At 39.0% G+C, this 18,005-nt stretch overlaps 1 protein-coding gene across 1 annotated transcript; it reads right to left on the reverse strand.

The window, feature by feature from the left end:
* Nucleotides 1–3,787: 3,787 nt before the first annotated feature.
* LOC127095996 (uncharacterized) lies at nt 3,788–4,748 on the reverse strand. The gene is made up of 3 exons (XM_051034626.1): nt 4,367–4,748; nt 3,936–4,249; nt 3,788–3,832 (listed from the first exon to the last, which is right to left on the reverse strand). The coding sequence occupies exons 1-3, from the start codon at nt 4,746–4,748 to the stop codon at nt 3,788–3,790; spliced, it is 741 nt and encodes a 246-aa protein (XP_050890583.1).
* Between the last annotated feature and the right edge of the window lie 13,257 nt (nt 4,749–18,005).

Genomic DNA, 18,005 nt, shown 5'->3' on the forward strand with positions numbered 1-18,005 from the left:
TTGGAATATCTCAATCATGGCATCCAAAATACCGTTATGATAATTCCCAGAGAGTCTTGATTGTTTCATTTACCTTTTAGTAACATTTCTCACTATATTTCTCACTGTATTTTCTTTTTGCATTTTATCCTTGCATCTCAATAGGACAAAATTCGGTTCTTTTCGTATTTAATTATCTTTCACCATGAATGTACGAAGACTGCTGTCATTCATACTTTCTGGTTCAAGGTAATTAAATAGGGGCAACTGTCATACCCTAATTTTGTCTGGGCATTTTAGAACTTTCATAAATTCGATTTCATTTTTCAGTTTGCATCAGTTGTACAGCATAACATGCATTTCATCATGAATAATGAAATTCTGGTATCAGATATAAGATGTCGAAGTAATGTCACGACACTGATATCTGGTTATAAACAATGGATAAACAGAAACAGAATGGTAAAGCAAATAACACAAGCAATTGTTAACCCAGTTCGGTGCAACTCACCTACGTCTGGGGGCTACCAAGCCAGGAAGGAAATCCACTAAAATAGAATTAGTTCAAAGACTATCCGTACACTTCACCAAGTTACAGTCTTTCTCACCTAATCTCTACCCGTGCAATTTCTACCTAAGCACTCTTAGATATGAGAACCCACTCACTTCCCTTACAATCACACACCCGTGATTTTAAACAACAATCCCTTGTGAAAAGAAAATACTTTTCAATTACAATATTCTTGATTTTACTTCACAGTTTCAATCAAGAATACACACTCTTGATCTTGCTTCAAAGCTTTGATCAAGAAGATAAATCAGTCCAATTCAATCATCAATGGATAACTTGAATGACCTACAGACACAAACCCTAGCTCTCTCTCTAAATTTCGCTCAGTCTTGGTTGTATGTACAATCAGGTTTTCTAAGTCCCTTTTTATAAAAGTATTGGACACCTTGAAAACCCTAGATATATTTTCCAATCAAATCTTTTCATATCAGCTGTAAAGATCTCCTTGGAAAATAAACAAATCTGGTTGATATCCCTGATAGAATGCGCCAGCTAGCCATATCTTCAATCAACCAATGATTGTCACCAATTATACAATCACAAAACACCAGACATTCATACTGAATGTTCTGTGTACAGGATGTCATGACATCGGGTCTGACATCTGGAAAAATCCTACATAATCCAGTTTCCTTTTATAGCAGGTACAGCCATATCAGTTACCATGACAATGAGTATGTCAATTGAAACAATCCTGCAACATATGTCTTCCATATAAGCTCCAGCAGGTACAACCAATATCATAAGCCCTGTCAATGTAAGTGGCATTCTGAAACAATCCTGCTTGCATATGTTCTTCAACTCCAGCAGGTACATAGGATATCTCATGTTAAGACATCACACATGACATCTTGTGAACACTCTTTGTTTTACCAAAACTGCTGCCAACTCTTAGAATCAACAAACTCCCCCTTTGGCAATTTTTGGCTAAAACATATATCTGTCCTTTTTGTTCACAAGGTAAACTATCAGCAGTTAAACCACATAACAGTAGTTTAATCAGCAGCAGAAGCAAAAACAATTACTAGCTGTGACTACTAGTAATACACACATGCACAAGGGTACTTCTCAAGATGACTTGAATGACCTACAGACACAAACCCTAGCTCTCTCTCTAAATTTCGCTCAGTCTTGGTTGTGTGTACAATCAGGTTTTCTAAGTCCCTTTTTATAGAAGTATTGGACACCTTGAAAACCCTAGATATATTTTCCAATCAAATCTTTTCATATCAGCTGTAAAGATCTCCTTGAAAAATAAACAAATCTGGTTGATATCCCTGATAGAATGCGCCAGCTAGCCATATCTTCAATCAACCAATGATTGTCACCAATTGTGCAATCACAAAACACCAGACATTCGTACTGAATGTTCTGTGTACAAGATGTCATGACATCGGGTCTGGCATCTGGAAAAATCCTGCATAATCCAGTTTCCTTTTATAGTAGGTACAACCATATCAGTTACCATGATAATGAGTATGTCAACTGAAACAATCCTGCAACATATGTCTTCCATATAAGCTCCAGCAGGTACAACCAATATCAGAAGCCCTATCAATGTAAGTGGCATTCTGAAAGAATCCTGCTTGCATATGTTCTTCAACTCTAGCAGGTACATAGGATATCTCATGTTAAGACATCACACATGACATCTTGTGAACACTCTTTGTTTTACCAAAATTGCTGCCAACTCTTAGAATCAACAAACTCCCCCTTTGGCAAATTTTGGCTAAAACATATATCTGTCTTTTTTGTTCACAAGGTAAACTATCAGTAGTTAAACCACATAACAGTAGTTTAATCAGCAGCAGATGCAAAAACAATTACTAGCTATGACTACTAGTAATACACACATGCACAAGGGTACTTCTCCTCCCCCTAAAACTGTGCAACAACCAACATAATTACTAGTTATGGATGCAACTAGTAAGACACACAAATGCACAATGCACCAGGGTACTTCTTCTCCCCCTAAATCTGTGCATTCATAAAAAACAGCTACTGAAAACTCCAGCACCTGTACCAGCCAGAATGTCATACTGACATCTGCTACAACATCAGCACCTGTGCACCATATCAATAATAGCTGTCCTTCTGATCAGCCACATCCAACTTCCATATCAAGCACTTCTCCCCCTTTTTAGTCAAAATTGACCAAAGGTGACCAATCAGACAAAATAAATGTCTATTAGTCTAGCAGAGAAGGTTAAAACAGATGTTATAACATTAAGCATGTTAAAACAAAAATTCAGGAAGTACACAACATCATTATACACAGCAGAAAGCTGAGACAATGAACAAATTCAAGGAACTCATTAAGAGCCCTAAATATTACATAACAGGCATCAAGAGGACTGCCACAAAATACAAAAACAAAAAACAAAACACGACACCAGCCTTCTAAGCAGCAACGACTTCCACCACACCTTCCAACACCCCTCCAAGTCTTCAATACAGCCAGGGACCATTAATCAGAAGAAGAAGAATCATCTTCACCTTCATCTTCATCTTCAGCTACACCTTCAGAGTCTCTTGAGCTTTCAGAACTGGACTGGGATCTTGTATTTGAGTCCTTTCCAGCTTTTTCTCTGTCTTCCCTTTCCAGGCTACAGATGAGAACTTCTAAAGCTTTTTTTCTGGCCTTGGCCACCCTTATACCATTGTCCAATTCTTTGCAGGTCTCTTTCAGTTGGTCAATCAATCTTCCTTTAGCTGTAGACTCCCTTTTGGCAGATGTCATGACATCATTAACATGACTCCCCTCAAACAACTTGTAATGGATGGACAGAGGAGATTTTCTCCTGCTAGGGATGTCACTTGTGCTCAGAATCCCTGGTTGTTGGCTCAGGATAATGCCACAAATAAGGGAGGGGAAGGCAATGGGTAACTTCACATCATTTGTAGAAGTATGTCTAATGGTTTGTTCAAATATGAACTTGCCAAAATCATAGTTAACCCTTGTTCCAATAGCATGAATGATTCTTCCAAGATTGATGGAGATAGTAGAGGCATGATTAGTAGGAATCCAATTAGCCGAGCCAATCTTGTGCAAGATGGCATATTTAACACTGAGTTTTCCAACTGATAAGTGACTTCTACTAGGCCATTCCTTAACTTGGCCAGCTATGATAGCCCTACAGACCTCATTGTCTGTGGTTTCTAGGTCTACTCCTCCATCCATTCCTCTTCCTAGGAACTTGTTGATGACACTTGGTGAGAATTTTACACATTTGCCTCTTACAAATACTTTGCAAAACTCCCTGCTGTTCTTGTCATGAATATCTTCAGGGATATTAACAATAAACTCTTTAACCAGCCCCTCATAGCATTGGGGTAGAGTTACCACAGTCTTCATGAGTCCAACATTCTTGATCAGATCAATTACCTCCTTTACCTCTACAGCTTCTTGTCCAAGTTCTCTTTCAATGGCTACTCTTCTCTGAATGACATATTTCCACTTTGCTGCTCCATCTTCCAAATGAAAAGAGATATTGTCTAGATGAACAGCAGCAGCCTTGCCAGGAGATTTCTGAACAGCCTGCCTTTTTGCAGGGGAGATGTCTAGGACATCGTCTTTAACATCCACCTCAGAATCAGAGCTGTCTCTTTCTTTTCTTTTTCCAACCTCAACCTTACTCCAGGGTTTTGAGGGTCCTACTCCTGCAGTCTTTTTCACTCTAGCAGCTCTCAGTTTCTCAGCTACGCTAGGTTTAACCAGATGAACCAAAGGATCATCTTATCCTTCAGTGCTTTCTTCCTCTAGATCAATAATATTTTCTTGAGGCACATTTTGTTTCTTGCTAGGTAGCGTTTTACCTAGAGAGAAAAGCCCTTCAGCAGCCACCTCTTTTTCTGATCTAGATGAATCATCATCTTTATCAGCATGGGGTTCTCTCTCAGGAGAGGGTTCCCTTCTAGACAGAGGGGTAGAGACCCCTTCAACTTTATGTCCTTCACTCAATATTCCAGTAACCAGTCTCCTTATAGCGCGATCAGTGTAATACATGTCTTTGGGAAGAAAGGAGTTACCAGAGGTATTACCTTGCGTATCTCCAGCATTGGAGGAGGTACCTGTGGTGTCGCCCGGTATCATGCACAGAGGAGTGACGTCCATTACGTCTTCATCTACAAACTCCATGGATGAAGTCTTTGCATGTTGGGAGGATTTGGAACCAGATGACGAAGGATGTTGAGACATGTTGTAGGACTTTTGAGGAAGGTTTCTTTGCCCTAGCTGAGCTTTTCTTAGAAGATGAATGGAAATGGCAGATGCTGAGTTTAGGTAGCGTGTGCTAAGGGAATAAATACTGTTTTCAAAGCTAGGGAATGATTTATCATTAATGTGGCTCTTTCTTTTAAAAGGGAAGACATTATTTTTATTTCTTTTATTTTTTCTTTTTAATTGCCATAATTTCTCAAGAGTCCAAATCCCTAATTTCCCTTCCTCATATTCAATTTTACCCAAATTCCTTGCAAGCTTGTCTGCTAGTTCTAGTCCAAACTCTTGACTTTTGAATTTGTCTTTCACAAATTTCCTAATGGAGTGATAATAGCTAGAACAGTACTTTATCCATCTGTGTTGAATCTGATTTTTGGACCTGGCTTTAGCATTCAGGAAGTCATAATACAATGTTATGACATCATGTGTAACATAGTCTGCACACAGTTGAGCCCAACTGCTATCATCTTCTATACCTTTCACAGGTGTCACCCAAATCTTATTCATATTGTCCTTGGCCTGTTTGCACTTAGTCCCAACAGTTCCATTCTCCCTGCGACTGGCCATCATAACCTTTTCTCCTCTGGACTTCTGGTGTGACATCTTTGTGTGACATTTTCCCCAGCCTTGTTTTTCATTACTCTTGAGGGCATCTGTACTCCCCCAATATTTTAAGGGACAATCCAATTGAGAGCTCCATATGTAGCAATTGTCTTTGGTCCTGATTCCTCTCATAATTACTTCACTCTTTATGTCCAGGATTAAACATTCAGTTTTGGTGAAGTTAACATTCAGACCTTGATCACAAAGTTGGCTAATGCTTATGAGGTTTGTAGTTAGTCCTTTGACTAGTAGAACCTTGTCAAGTCTAGGTACTCCAAGGCAATCAAGCTTACATGTTCCCTTGATTTCACCTTTTGCTCCATCTCCAAAGGTTACATGACTTATAATGTGTTGATGCAGATCAGTTAGCAGGTCTTGGTTTCCAGTCATGTGTCTGGAGCATCCACTGTCAAAATACCATTCTTCTTTGGCTGAGATTCTGAGGGGACTGTGAGCTATCAGACTTGTGACATTAGTCTTAAAGACCCATTGCTTTTTGATGTTAGGCATGTGATATTTGGGTCTGAATTGATGGTGATCCTGATGATGAGCAGACCTAGGATAGCCATACAGTTTATAGCAGAACGGCTTTAGATGACCAAATTTCCCACAGTAATGGCATCTCCATCTTTGGTGTTCTCTTTTCAACTGTTTTCTCCTTTGGTGCTGTGACATATGATGTGACATCACAGGTTTTTGAATGCACTTAAGTTTGGCTTGAGGTTTGACACCAGTGTCACTGCTCTTAGGTTTTGAGTTATTATACCCAATGCCAGATTTGTCTCCTGTTATTTGTCCAGTTTGAAGAATCTTGTCTAAGGAGTCAGACCCATTGCTTAACATCCTTACATACTTGGTCATCTCTTCTAATTTAGAATTTTGAAACATGACTTCAGTCTTCAATTTTGAGATGAGTTTTGCATGGTCTTCCTTCTCACTTTCCAACTGTGCTATCTTCTGATTTTCAGCTTGTGGATTTTTGTCTAGCTTGGCATTCAGAACCACTGTTTATGTTTGTAACTTGGAGATGGTTTCCAAGTATTCTATCTTCTCGTTCTCAAGTTGAGTAATTTCCTTCTTCTGGCTATCAACATGTTTGCACAGCTCTACACTTTTGTGACACAACTTTCTGTAGGTAGAGGCCAATTCTTCAAAGGTTACTTCACCATCACTTGACTCTTCATCAGATTCCCATCTTCCTGTCAAAGCAGTCACAAGATTTGCAGCCTCTTCAGTATCACTCTCATCAGACCATGTGGCAGCAAGACTCATCTTCTGTTTCTTAAGGTAGGTCCCACATTCAGACCTGATGTGTCCATACCCATCACATTCATAGCACTGAACCTCTTTTCCTTCTTTGGGCTTCTCATCTGCTCTTGCTTTTCTTCCAGCATTACTGATGTCAGACGAGATGTTCTTGACATTTGCCTTGGATCTGACATCCATTTTCTTTAATAATCTGTTAAATTGTCTCCCCAGCATAGCAACTTCATTGGCCCATTCTTTATCCACATCTTGACTGTTTTCCTCTTCTGTGTTGGAAATAAAGGCAATGCTCTTGGTTTTCTTTTCAGTTCCCTCAATCAATCCCATCTCAAAGGTTTGGAGGGAGCCAATTAACTCATCTACCCTCATGTTGGAGATGTCTTGAGACTCTTCTATGGCAGTCACCTTCATTGCAAATCTCTTAGGGAGTGACCTAAGTATTTTTCTCACCAACTTTTCATCTGCCATCTTCTCTCCCAGGGCTCCTGAAGCATTAGCTATCTCAAGGATACTCATGTGGAATTCATGAATGTTTTCATCTTCTTTCATCCTTAAGTTTTCAAACTTGGAGGTGAGCAGCTGAAGTCTAGACATCTTTACCCTAGAGGTGCCTTCATGAGTGGTCTTGAGAATGTCCCAAGCATCTTTGGCCACTTCACAGTTATTTACCAGCCTGAAAATATTCTTGTCTACACCATTGATATTGCATTCAAGGCTTTAGAGTTTCCAAGAGCAAGATCATCCTCCTCCTTGGACCATTGTTCTTCAGGCTTCTTTTCAGTAGTGGCTTCTCCTTCTTTAGTGACTACAGGGTGCACCCATCCTGTCAAGACAGCTTTCCAAGCCTTGTTATCAAGGGATTTTAAAAACGCTACCATTCTAGGTTTCCAATAGTCATAGTTAGAACCATCTAGGATTTGTGGCCTATGAACAAATCCTCCATCTCTTTCCATTGTACCAGAAAGTATTGCCCCTAGATCTCACCCAGAACCAGAGTAGGATGCCTGCTCTAATACCAATTGAAATTCTGGTATCAGATATAAGATGTCGAAGGTAATGTCACGACACTGATATCTGGTTATAAAAAATGGATAAACAGAAACAGAATGGTAAAGCAAATAACACAAGCAATTGTTAACCCAGTTCGGTGCAACTCACCTACGTCTGGGGGCTACCAAGCCAGGAAGGAAATCCACTAAAATAGAATTAGTTCAAAGACTATCCGTACACTTCACCAAGTTACAGTCTTTCTCACCTAATCTCTACCCGTGCAATTTCTACCTAAGCACTCTTAGATATGAGAACCCACTCACTTCCCTTACAATCACACACCCATGATTTTAAACAACAATCCCTTGTGAAAAGAAAATACTTTTCAATTACAATATTCTTGATTTTACTTCACAATTTTAATCAAGAAGACACACTCTTGATCTTGCTTCAAAGCTTTGATCAAGAAGACAAATCAGTCCAATTCAATCATCAATGGATGACTTGAATGACCTACAGACACAAACCCTAGCTCTCTCTCTAAATTTTGCTCAGTCTTGGTTGTGTGTACAATCAGGTTTTCTAAGTCCCTTTTTATAGAAGTATTGGACACCTTGAAAACCCTAGATATATTTTCCAATCAAATCTTTTCATATCAGCTGTAAAGATCTCCTTGGAAAATAAACAAATCTGGTTGATATCCCTGATAGAATGCGCCAGCTAGCCATATCTTCAATCAACCAATGATTGCCACCAATTATGCAATCACAAAACACCAGACATTCATACTGAATGTTCTGTGTACAGGATGTCATGACATCTGGTCTGACATCTGGAAAAATCCTGCATAATCCAGTTTCCTTTTATAGCAGGTACAGCCATATCAGTTACCATGACAATGAGTATGTCAATTGAAACAATCCTGCAGCATATGTCTTCCATATAAGCTCCAGCAGGTACAACCAATATCAGAAGCCCTGTCAATGTAAGTGGCATTCTGAAACAATCCTGCTTGCATATGTTCTTCAACTCCAGCAGGTACATAGGATATCTCATGTTAAGACATCACACATGACATCTTGTGAACACTCTTTGTTTTACCAAAATTGCTGCCAACTCTTAGAATCAACAAATAATACCTAAAATATCAGTCGGAATAAATTCTCGAAAATACAGACAATTTGGTTAAATCATTCCTCAAGCACGTGCAAAATCAACGGGTAAAAAGTTTCGAAATCAAACTTGCAGACGCTAGTATTATTAATCTACGGTTAACGTAGTTTAATCTGGTGTGCTCGTTATATTTTTCGACGACTTTTTCAGTGGTATTTTGACCCACCTGAGCCTTTTAACCGGTCAAAATTTATTTCAAAATAAAAAGAAACGCTGTATTTTTTCAATAAGTATATTCCGTGTTGATCATTTTAGTGCATCTGATTCAATTTTTGAGCAAATTTTCACCCAACATTAATTCAGTTTTAGTCGTTTTAATTTTGTTCTTTCGCCAAAATATTCAGAAAAAATAAATAGAATTTTCCATGGCTTCATTTTATTTTTATCATATTTATTTAGAAAGTTGTAAACTTTATTGGAGTTAATTGATTTGATCCCATTTAAATCAATTAAAATTTCTAGAAGGGGCAACTTTACCATTTTAAAATTGTTTGTGCTTCTTTGGTTCAATCCAAGTCATCGATTCAAATTAATTAACGACCAATATTTTTTATCCATGTCCATTTCCATCTAGCCAACTAAAAAAAAATCAAAAATTAATTAAAGTTAATAATTAAAAAAATGAGATAAAAAGAATCCAATGACTCCCTCCAATAAAAGGACACCAAGTGTCGTAAATGAAGGAAGAAAGAAAGAGAAAGGCTCTCCATTCATTAGGACACGCGTCCCGCATAGAAGGAGAATCTTTTTTTTTGGTAGGCTGCACATTAAAACCCACTCACAAATCTCAAACGAAAAAAAAGATATACCTCTCTCCACACTCTCCAACGGTCCAACGAGAAGAGAGGAAATAAAAAGTGAAAAGGGGGAGTTCATTCGGGCACCTACTCTCTGAAGGTCTCTCTTTTTAAAAAATAAAGAGAGGAAAAAAATAAATATAAAAATCATCTTCTTCTTTGAAGAGGAGACCGAAAACTTTTCCTCTTCCACGAAAACCCAAGACCTCTTCGTCTTCATCTTCCCACTTCAAACTCTACTACACCGCCTGGCCTACTCACCACTAATCCTTTCACCCTCCGTCCAAAAACAACCCTCATTTCCTCCGACCACCATCGAACTACTTCCACCCGAGACAACCCTCAACAATCTTCCGTCAACATCTTCTCCACCTCCATCGCGACAACGTCATCTTCTTCACAATTCACCATCTCGATCTCCACTCTCACATCAAACACTCACCAACAACATCCAAACTCCATCCACGGTAAACCGTTCGCCAACCTCTCACACTCCACGAACCAACCTTCCGTCCTCTTTAACTCATTTCACCGCCGTCTCCCACCACTCACCGGCAAAGAACTCATCTTCCTCGCGACCCTTTCCACTCGCATCCCAACACCATCCTAAACACCATACAATCACAACCCATTCATTACCTCCTCTACATCCTCACCGTCGATAACCCCTTAAACCCTCCTTTGAACCTCTCCTTTTCCGGCAACTCACCGCCAAATCAGCCGCAAATCCACCTTCATCGCATAAAACACCATGATCTACTTCCCTCATCTTCATCATCGCCGATAACAGAACACGAGGAACAACCTTTGTACAATTCCGCAATCTTGCCATAGCGCTGCTATTGTTTACGATTAAATACTCTGGATCCAACCATGTGGTTGTTGTTGCCATGATCAAACTCAGGCGTGTTGTTCTCGACAAAACAAAAGGAAAAGCATCCAGGAACCAAATTGCTTCTTGCAAAAAATAATTTTTATTCGCTGCACCAAGGAAGGAAGTTAGGGTCTTTGTGCTTCCTAGAAAGCCTAGTCTCACATTGTTGGCTAGTGACTTCAAAGTTCACTTTCATGATCGCCAAGCAGATTTTATTGCAAATTTTGTTGTTCAAATCACAGTGGTATGTTCCTTTTGGCATAACCTACAGAGTTGCAATGGTGTTTGCTTCATCAGTTTGGAGCATTAGCTTCTCAGTGTCAAGTTCGCTCACAAATCACCAACAACAACGTTAACAACACGACGGTAACGATTCGAAACAAATTCTTCTGTTATTTTAATTTATTACTCGAACATTGAATTCGATTCTGTTCCAATTTAAGTACTTGCTGCATTCATGAGATTGTATTGATTTTGGTTGTTCTTTGTTAATTTTGATTTCAATTTTGGTAATTGACAAGGTTAAATTAAAACGCTAATAATCGTTTCTTGGGCTTGATTTATGCATAGTTTGTGGCTTGATTTGTGTATAGTTCGGTTAAACAATTCCATTCAACTAAGCTATGTCGATACTGGACTTGGATGTAATGATATTGTTAGTAACACAATGTTTAAATACATAGTAGTCAAGGTTCTCCTATCCTTTTGAAGATCTTATTCTGCTGCTGTTTTTTTTCCAAACGTTTAATACTATTAGTTATTAATCTGAGTATATTTTTACATTCGTTTGGTTTAAATAATGATTTAGATAATTGTGTTATTAAGTAAAATACCTTTTGTCAAATATGTTTTTGCATCTTTTTCTTTTCAATTTCGGTTTCACTTGGAGATATCATTTGCTATATAGAGGCATTGTTATTTCGTGTTCATGTTCTGTCTTAGGCCAGGTAAAACGAAAAAGAGAGAGTTGCTGATAGTGGGTGGGTTTTATTATTTAAATCAAATATCATGAACCACCCTATGGTCATTTGCTGGGGAAGTTCAAAAGGAGGAATTAGTCAAAGCCTCTTTATTCGACATGTTTAAATTACTTTGTGATTATTATTATTATTATTTAGAAACAATAAAAATTAAATTAGATTTAATATTGGTTTTGGAATTGGGCCCAAATTAATTTCGATAATCGCAACCCATGTTTATGTATGCACTGATTTTCAGAGTCTTTTCCTTTATTTTGATTAAACGTATTAGTTAATTGGTTAATTAAATTATTAATTAATTAGATTAAATTAATTATTGGTCAAAATAGATTTTTCTATTGCTTGCTTTTATGGTGTTTAGTCGATAAAAATCTATCCATGTTCGTTTCATGATACATATTCAATTTCATTTAAATTCACTACCAATTCAAAAAAAAACTCAAAACCTTTCTCATCTTTCACTATCACAATTTCACATTGTTTCTAAACCAAAATTCATTCAATCTCACTCATAAACGAAAATCCTGGTCCAATGCCGAGTATTTCTTTTTTAATCCGATTAGCCGTGCAAATTTAAATCCTTTTCAAATCAATATAACTTCTAAAAGATTATTTTTATAAACTTTGGATGAAAAAGAGTATAGGAGGCGTCGACTTCATTATCTCTTGAGAGTTCGAATGATTGGCGCACGGTGTAACACCCTTCTAAAATACCCCAAATATTTAATTAAAATAACAATATATCAATCAGAGTAATTATGCAATTAAGGGTGTCACACATTCATTTCACACCATTCACCATAATAACTGTCATGCTCTTTTATTAATTCAAAACATAAAGCATTTGCACAATACGCAGCGGATAGAAATCAAATCAATCATGCAAAACATGTAACACATTACATGTAAAATTATTCAACAAGGTAAAACATCCCGTCCCGATGTTACATCTATCAGAGCATGACCCACTAAGGAGACTACACTAGACTCCAAGCACTAGCTTCTACTCAATCACTGCTCGTTACCTGAAAAATAGTTGTAAGGGTGAGTTCCTCAATCGATATAATAAGCATTATAAAATATCATGTAATGCTAAGTAAATAACACATTAATCACCCTAATCATATCACACATTCGGTAACGGCACATCAACTCAAATGGCATCCTCAATACCAACACAATTCATACTCATACCCAATGCCAACACAACACACGTATAATATTGGAACACATCCATTCATATTATACACAATACATACATTATGCAATGAGACTCCATGCATGCGGTACCGACTATTCGTGAACATATAGTTCACCTCACCGATCAAATCCAGATACGGCTACCAAGCCCACTAGTCCCACTCATTTGAGACCTAGTGACTCACTCACTAATTCCTCACCATGGGAATTAGCTACCACCCCAAGGGCTATGCTATGCACGCTAATCACCTAGCATGCAAACATCAACAACAATCTACAAAGATTTACTCACTAATTCCTCACCATGGGAATTAGCTACCACCATAAAGGCCACAATATGCATGCTAATTCACCTAGCAATGCAACATCATCAACAACAATCCACAATGGACATATGCTCACACTCTAAGCCATAAAACAGTCCATTCACCAACACATGCATAACATATACATTCACAGCATTATGCATACCATCATACATTCATCAACACATGTATCAAAACATCATATCATGTCAAATAATTAATCACAGTATTAGCACACTCCACTAATACCTATACTACTCAAAACAACGGGAAATAATCCCTACTATATCACACATCGATATAGGCCAATCACCAATTATGTTCACAACATTAAAATATCAATTTTTCCAATTTCCAACAGTGTTAACCGGTTAACGCCCTGGGTTAACCGGTTAACGCAGGACAAAACACGCTTCCTGGCCAATTTTAACAGTGTTAACCGGTTAACGCCCTGGGTTAACCGGTTAACGCAGACAGAACAACAATATTTTCACAACTCACAACAGTGTTAACCGGTTAACGCCCTGGGTTAACCGGTTAACGCAAGCAAAACAGCAATACCTCACAATTCCTAACAGTGTTAACCGGTTAACACCCTGGGTTAACCGGTTAACGCAAGACAGAAAGTTGTTCCTGCGCTAACACGAAGCAGAATGCAGAATTCTCCGCATTTTCCGCCGTTGGAGGACTTCCGGACCTCCGATTCCGATTCCGTAAAAAGCTATACGTTCGGGAAATCACAACTCACACAATTACAGATTCAATTACATCTTTAACACAACTTATCCAACACAATTTTTTTCAGCATTCAACATCCCAATTAGGGTCAATTCAACGGTTTATCACTACCCATTACATGTTAACCCATAATACCCATTAAACGACGATAAACCCCCCTTACCTGAGTTAATCCGGCAATCCTTTAGCCTCAAGCTCTTCTCTTCTCCAACCTTCTTCCTCTTGCTCTGCCTCTTTGCCCTTTTCCTCTTTTTGAGCCGCTTCTCTGTTTTCACGTGAAAACTCTTTTTACCAAAATGGAACTCTTTTTCCTTATTTCCAACTTATATATTTTCCAATAATTATTATTCCAATAATAATAATAATAATAATATAATCCAAAAATTCCAATTATTTAATTAAATTAATAAATATAATATTAACTTAAATTAAATAATTATCTTATTTTTATCGGGGTGTTACAACTCTCCCCCACTAAAAGAGTTTTCGTCCTCGAAAACATACCTCAAGCGAATAACTCCGGATAAGACTCCTTCATCTGACTCTCAAGTTCCCAAGTCACATTGCCACCTGCTGGTCCTCCCCAAGCTACCTTCACCAAAGCAATCTCTTTACCCCGCAACTGCTTCAACTCTCGATCCTCGATCCTCATAGGTGATGTTTCAACAGTCAGGTTATCTCTCACCTGTACATCATCTACTTGGACCACATGCGACGGATCAGGAATGTACCTCCTCAACTGAGACACATGAAAAACCTCATGCAAATTCGCAAGTGACGGCGGTAAAGCGATACGATAGGCTACCTCCCCTATCCTCTCCAAAATCTGATAAGGACCAATAAATCGAGGTGTCAACTTCTTCGACTTCAAAGCTCGACCAACCCCAGTTATCGGAGTAACACGAAGAAACACATGATCTCCCTCTTGAAACTCAAGTGACTTCCTCCTCTTGTCGTGATAACTCTTCTGACGACTCTGAGCAATTCTCATCTTCTCCTGAATCATCTTAATCTTTTCCGTAGTCTGTTGAACAATCTCCGGTCCAACCACAGCACTCTCACCGGACTCATACCAACATAAAGGCGTCCGACATCTCCTACCATACAAAGCTTCAAACGGTGCCATACCAATGCTCGAATGAAAACTATTGTTGTAGGTAAACTCAATTAAAGGTAAATAACAATCCCAAGCACCTCCCTTTTCCAAAACACAAGCCCTCAAAAGGTCTTCCAATGACTGAATCGTCCTCTCAGTCTGACCATCAGTCTGCGGATGATATGCAGAACTCAATCTCAGCTTAGTTCCCAAAGCCTTCTGCAAACCTTCCCAAAACTTCGATGTAAATCTAGGATCTCTGTCCGAAACAATACTCGACGGAATACCATGCAAACTTACAATTTTCTCAATATACAACTCAGCTAATCTCTCTAACGGATAATCCATTCTGATCGGAATGAAATGAGCCGATTTTGTCAATCTGTCGACAATCACCCAAATAGCTTCAAAATTCTTAATCGTCCTCGGTAAACCCGAAACAAAATCCATACTGATACTATCCCACTTCCACTCTGGAATAGCCAACGGTTGCATTAGCCCAGACGGCTTCTGATGCTCAATCTTTGACTTCTGACAAGTCAAACAAGAATAAACAAAACTCGCAATTTCTCTCTTCATTCCCGGCCACCAAAATAACTTTTTCAAATCATGATACATCTTCGTAGCCCCAGGATGAATACTCAGGCCACTATGATGTCCTTCCTCAAGAATACTCTTCTTAAGTTCGGTAACATCCGGAATACACACCCGATTACCAAATTTCAAAATACCATTCTCATCAACTCTGAATTCACCACCTTGACCTTGATTCACTAGAGTCAACTTATCAACCAAAAGCACATTGGATTTCTGACCCTCTCTGATCTCATCCAGAATACCACTCGTTAACTTCAACATTCCCAATTTAACACTATTGTGAGTACTCTCACACACGAAACTCAAGTCTCTAAACTGTTCAATTAAATCCAATTCTTTAACCATTAACATAGACATATGCAATGATTTCCGACTCAATGCATCAGCCACTACGTTTGCTTTACCCGGATGGTAATTCAAACCAAAGTCATAATCCTTCAGAAACTCTAACCATCTCCTCTGTCTCATATTCAGCTCTTTCTGATCAAACAAATACTTTAAACTTTTATGGTCACTGAAAACCTCAAATCTTGACCCGTACAAGTAATGCCTCCATAACTTCAGAACAAATACCACGGCTGCCAACTCTAAATCGTGTGTCGGATAGTTCCTCTCATGAACCTTCAGTTGTCTCGAAGCATAAGCTATAACCTGCTTATTCTGCATCAACACACCACCCAAACCCAACAATGAAGCATCACAGTAAACCTCAAATGATTCCGACGAACTCGGTAATATCAGAATAGGAGCAGTAGTTAACCTTCTCTTTAACTCTTGGAAACCTTCTTCACATTTTGAGTCCCAAACAAACGCTTGCCCCTTTCTAGTCAACATCGTCAACGGTAACGCCAACTTAGAAAATCCCTCGATGAACTTCCTATAATAACCAGCCAAACCAAGAAAACTCCTTATCTCCGAAACTGACTTCGGAGCTTCCCACTTAGATACCGCTTCTATCTTAGAAGGATCAACAACAACACCATCTCTTGAAATCACATGACCAAGAAAACTAACCTCTTCTAACCAAAATTCGCACTTGGACAGTTTAGCAAATAACTTCTTTTCTCGTAGAACTCCTAAAACCACTCTCAAATGTTCAGCATGCTCTTCTTCAGATTTCGAATACACCAAAATATCGTCAATAAACACCACAACAAACTGATCTAGGTACGGATGGAAAATCCTATTCATATACTCCATAAATACTCCAGGCGCATTAGTCACACCAAAAGGCATTACAGAATACTCATAATGTCCATACCTTGTTCTGAAAGTAGTCTTCTGAATATCCTCAGCTTTCACACGTATCTGATGATACCCCGATCTCAAATCTATTTTGCTGAACACACTCGCACCAACCAACTGATCCATCAAATCATCAATCCTCGACAAAGGATACCGATTCTTGATCGTCACTTTATTCAGTTGCCTGTAGTCCACACCCAACCTCATAGTACCTTCTTTCTTCTTAACCAATAACACTGGTGCACCCCACGGTGACACACTCGGACGAATAAATTTCTTATCCAACAGATCTTCCAACTGACTCTTCAATTTAGTTAACTCAACAGCAGACATACGGTACGGAGCCATCGACACCGGCCTAGTACCAGGTACCAAATCAATCGAGAACTCAACTTCACGTTCTGGCGGTAATTCATTCACTTCTTCAGGAAACACATCAGGAAATCACACACCACGGCTAGATCGCAAATCACCAGTTTATCTTTAGCCTTCAAAGTCGCTAACAGCATAAACAACTCTGCCCCATCTGCTACTGCCTCATTCACCTGCCTTGCTGATAGAAACAAACTCTTTCCTTCCTCAATCTCAGGAAAAATCACAGTCTTATCAAAACAGTTGATAGAAACTCGGTTAAACACCAACCAGTTCATACCCAGAATAACGTCAACCTGCACTAGTGGAAGACACACTAGGTCCATCCCAAAGTCTCTACCAAAAATACTCAAAGAACAATTTAAACAAACGGAAGTAGTAGTCACTGAACCCTTCGCAGGAGTATCAATCACCATACTTCCATGCATCTCGGATATCTCTAATTTAAGTTTCACAGCACAATCCCAAGATATAAAGGAATGAGTCGCACCTGTGTCAATAATAGCTACAAGAGGAAAGCCATTAATATAACACGTACCTCGGATCAAACGATCATCTGCAGAAGTCTCAGAACCCGATAAAGCAAAGACCTTGCCTCCCGACTGGTTCTCTCTCTTCGGCTTAGGACACTGTGGACTGATATGACCCACTTCTCCACAGTTGAAACAAGTCACAGTCTTCAACCGGCACTCTGCAGCCAAGTGACCACCTTTTCCACACTTGAAACACTTCCTCTCAGCACTGGTACACTCATGGACACGATGTCCAGCCTGACCACATCTGTAACACTTAGCAGGGGCACTAGAGTCTCCCCCACTAGGCCTCTTCATCCCACTCTGTCTCTGGAAACCTTTGCCAGCTGCATACGGTTTCTCACGATCATTCTGATTCTTGCCTTTCCTATCAACCCTCTGCTGATAGCTTTCCGCTCTGGCCTGGGTATCCTGTTCAAAAATCCTGCAACAGTCAACCAAATCAGAAAACACTCTAATCCGCTGAT

The sequence above is a fragment of the Lathyrus oleraceus genome, chromosome 6 (genome assembly GCF_024323335.1).
Source record: "Lathyrus oleraceus cultivar Zhongwan6 chromosome 6, CAAS_Psat_ZW6_1.0, whole genome shotgun sequence".
Lineage (NCBI taxonomy): Eukaryota > Viridiplantae > Streptophyta > Magnoliopsida > Fabales > Fabaceae > Lathyrus > Lathyrus oleraceus.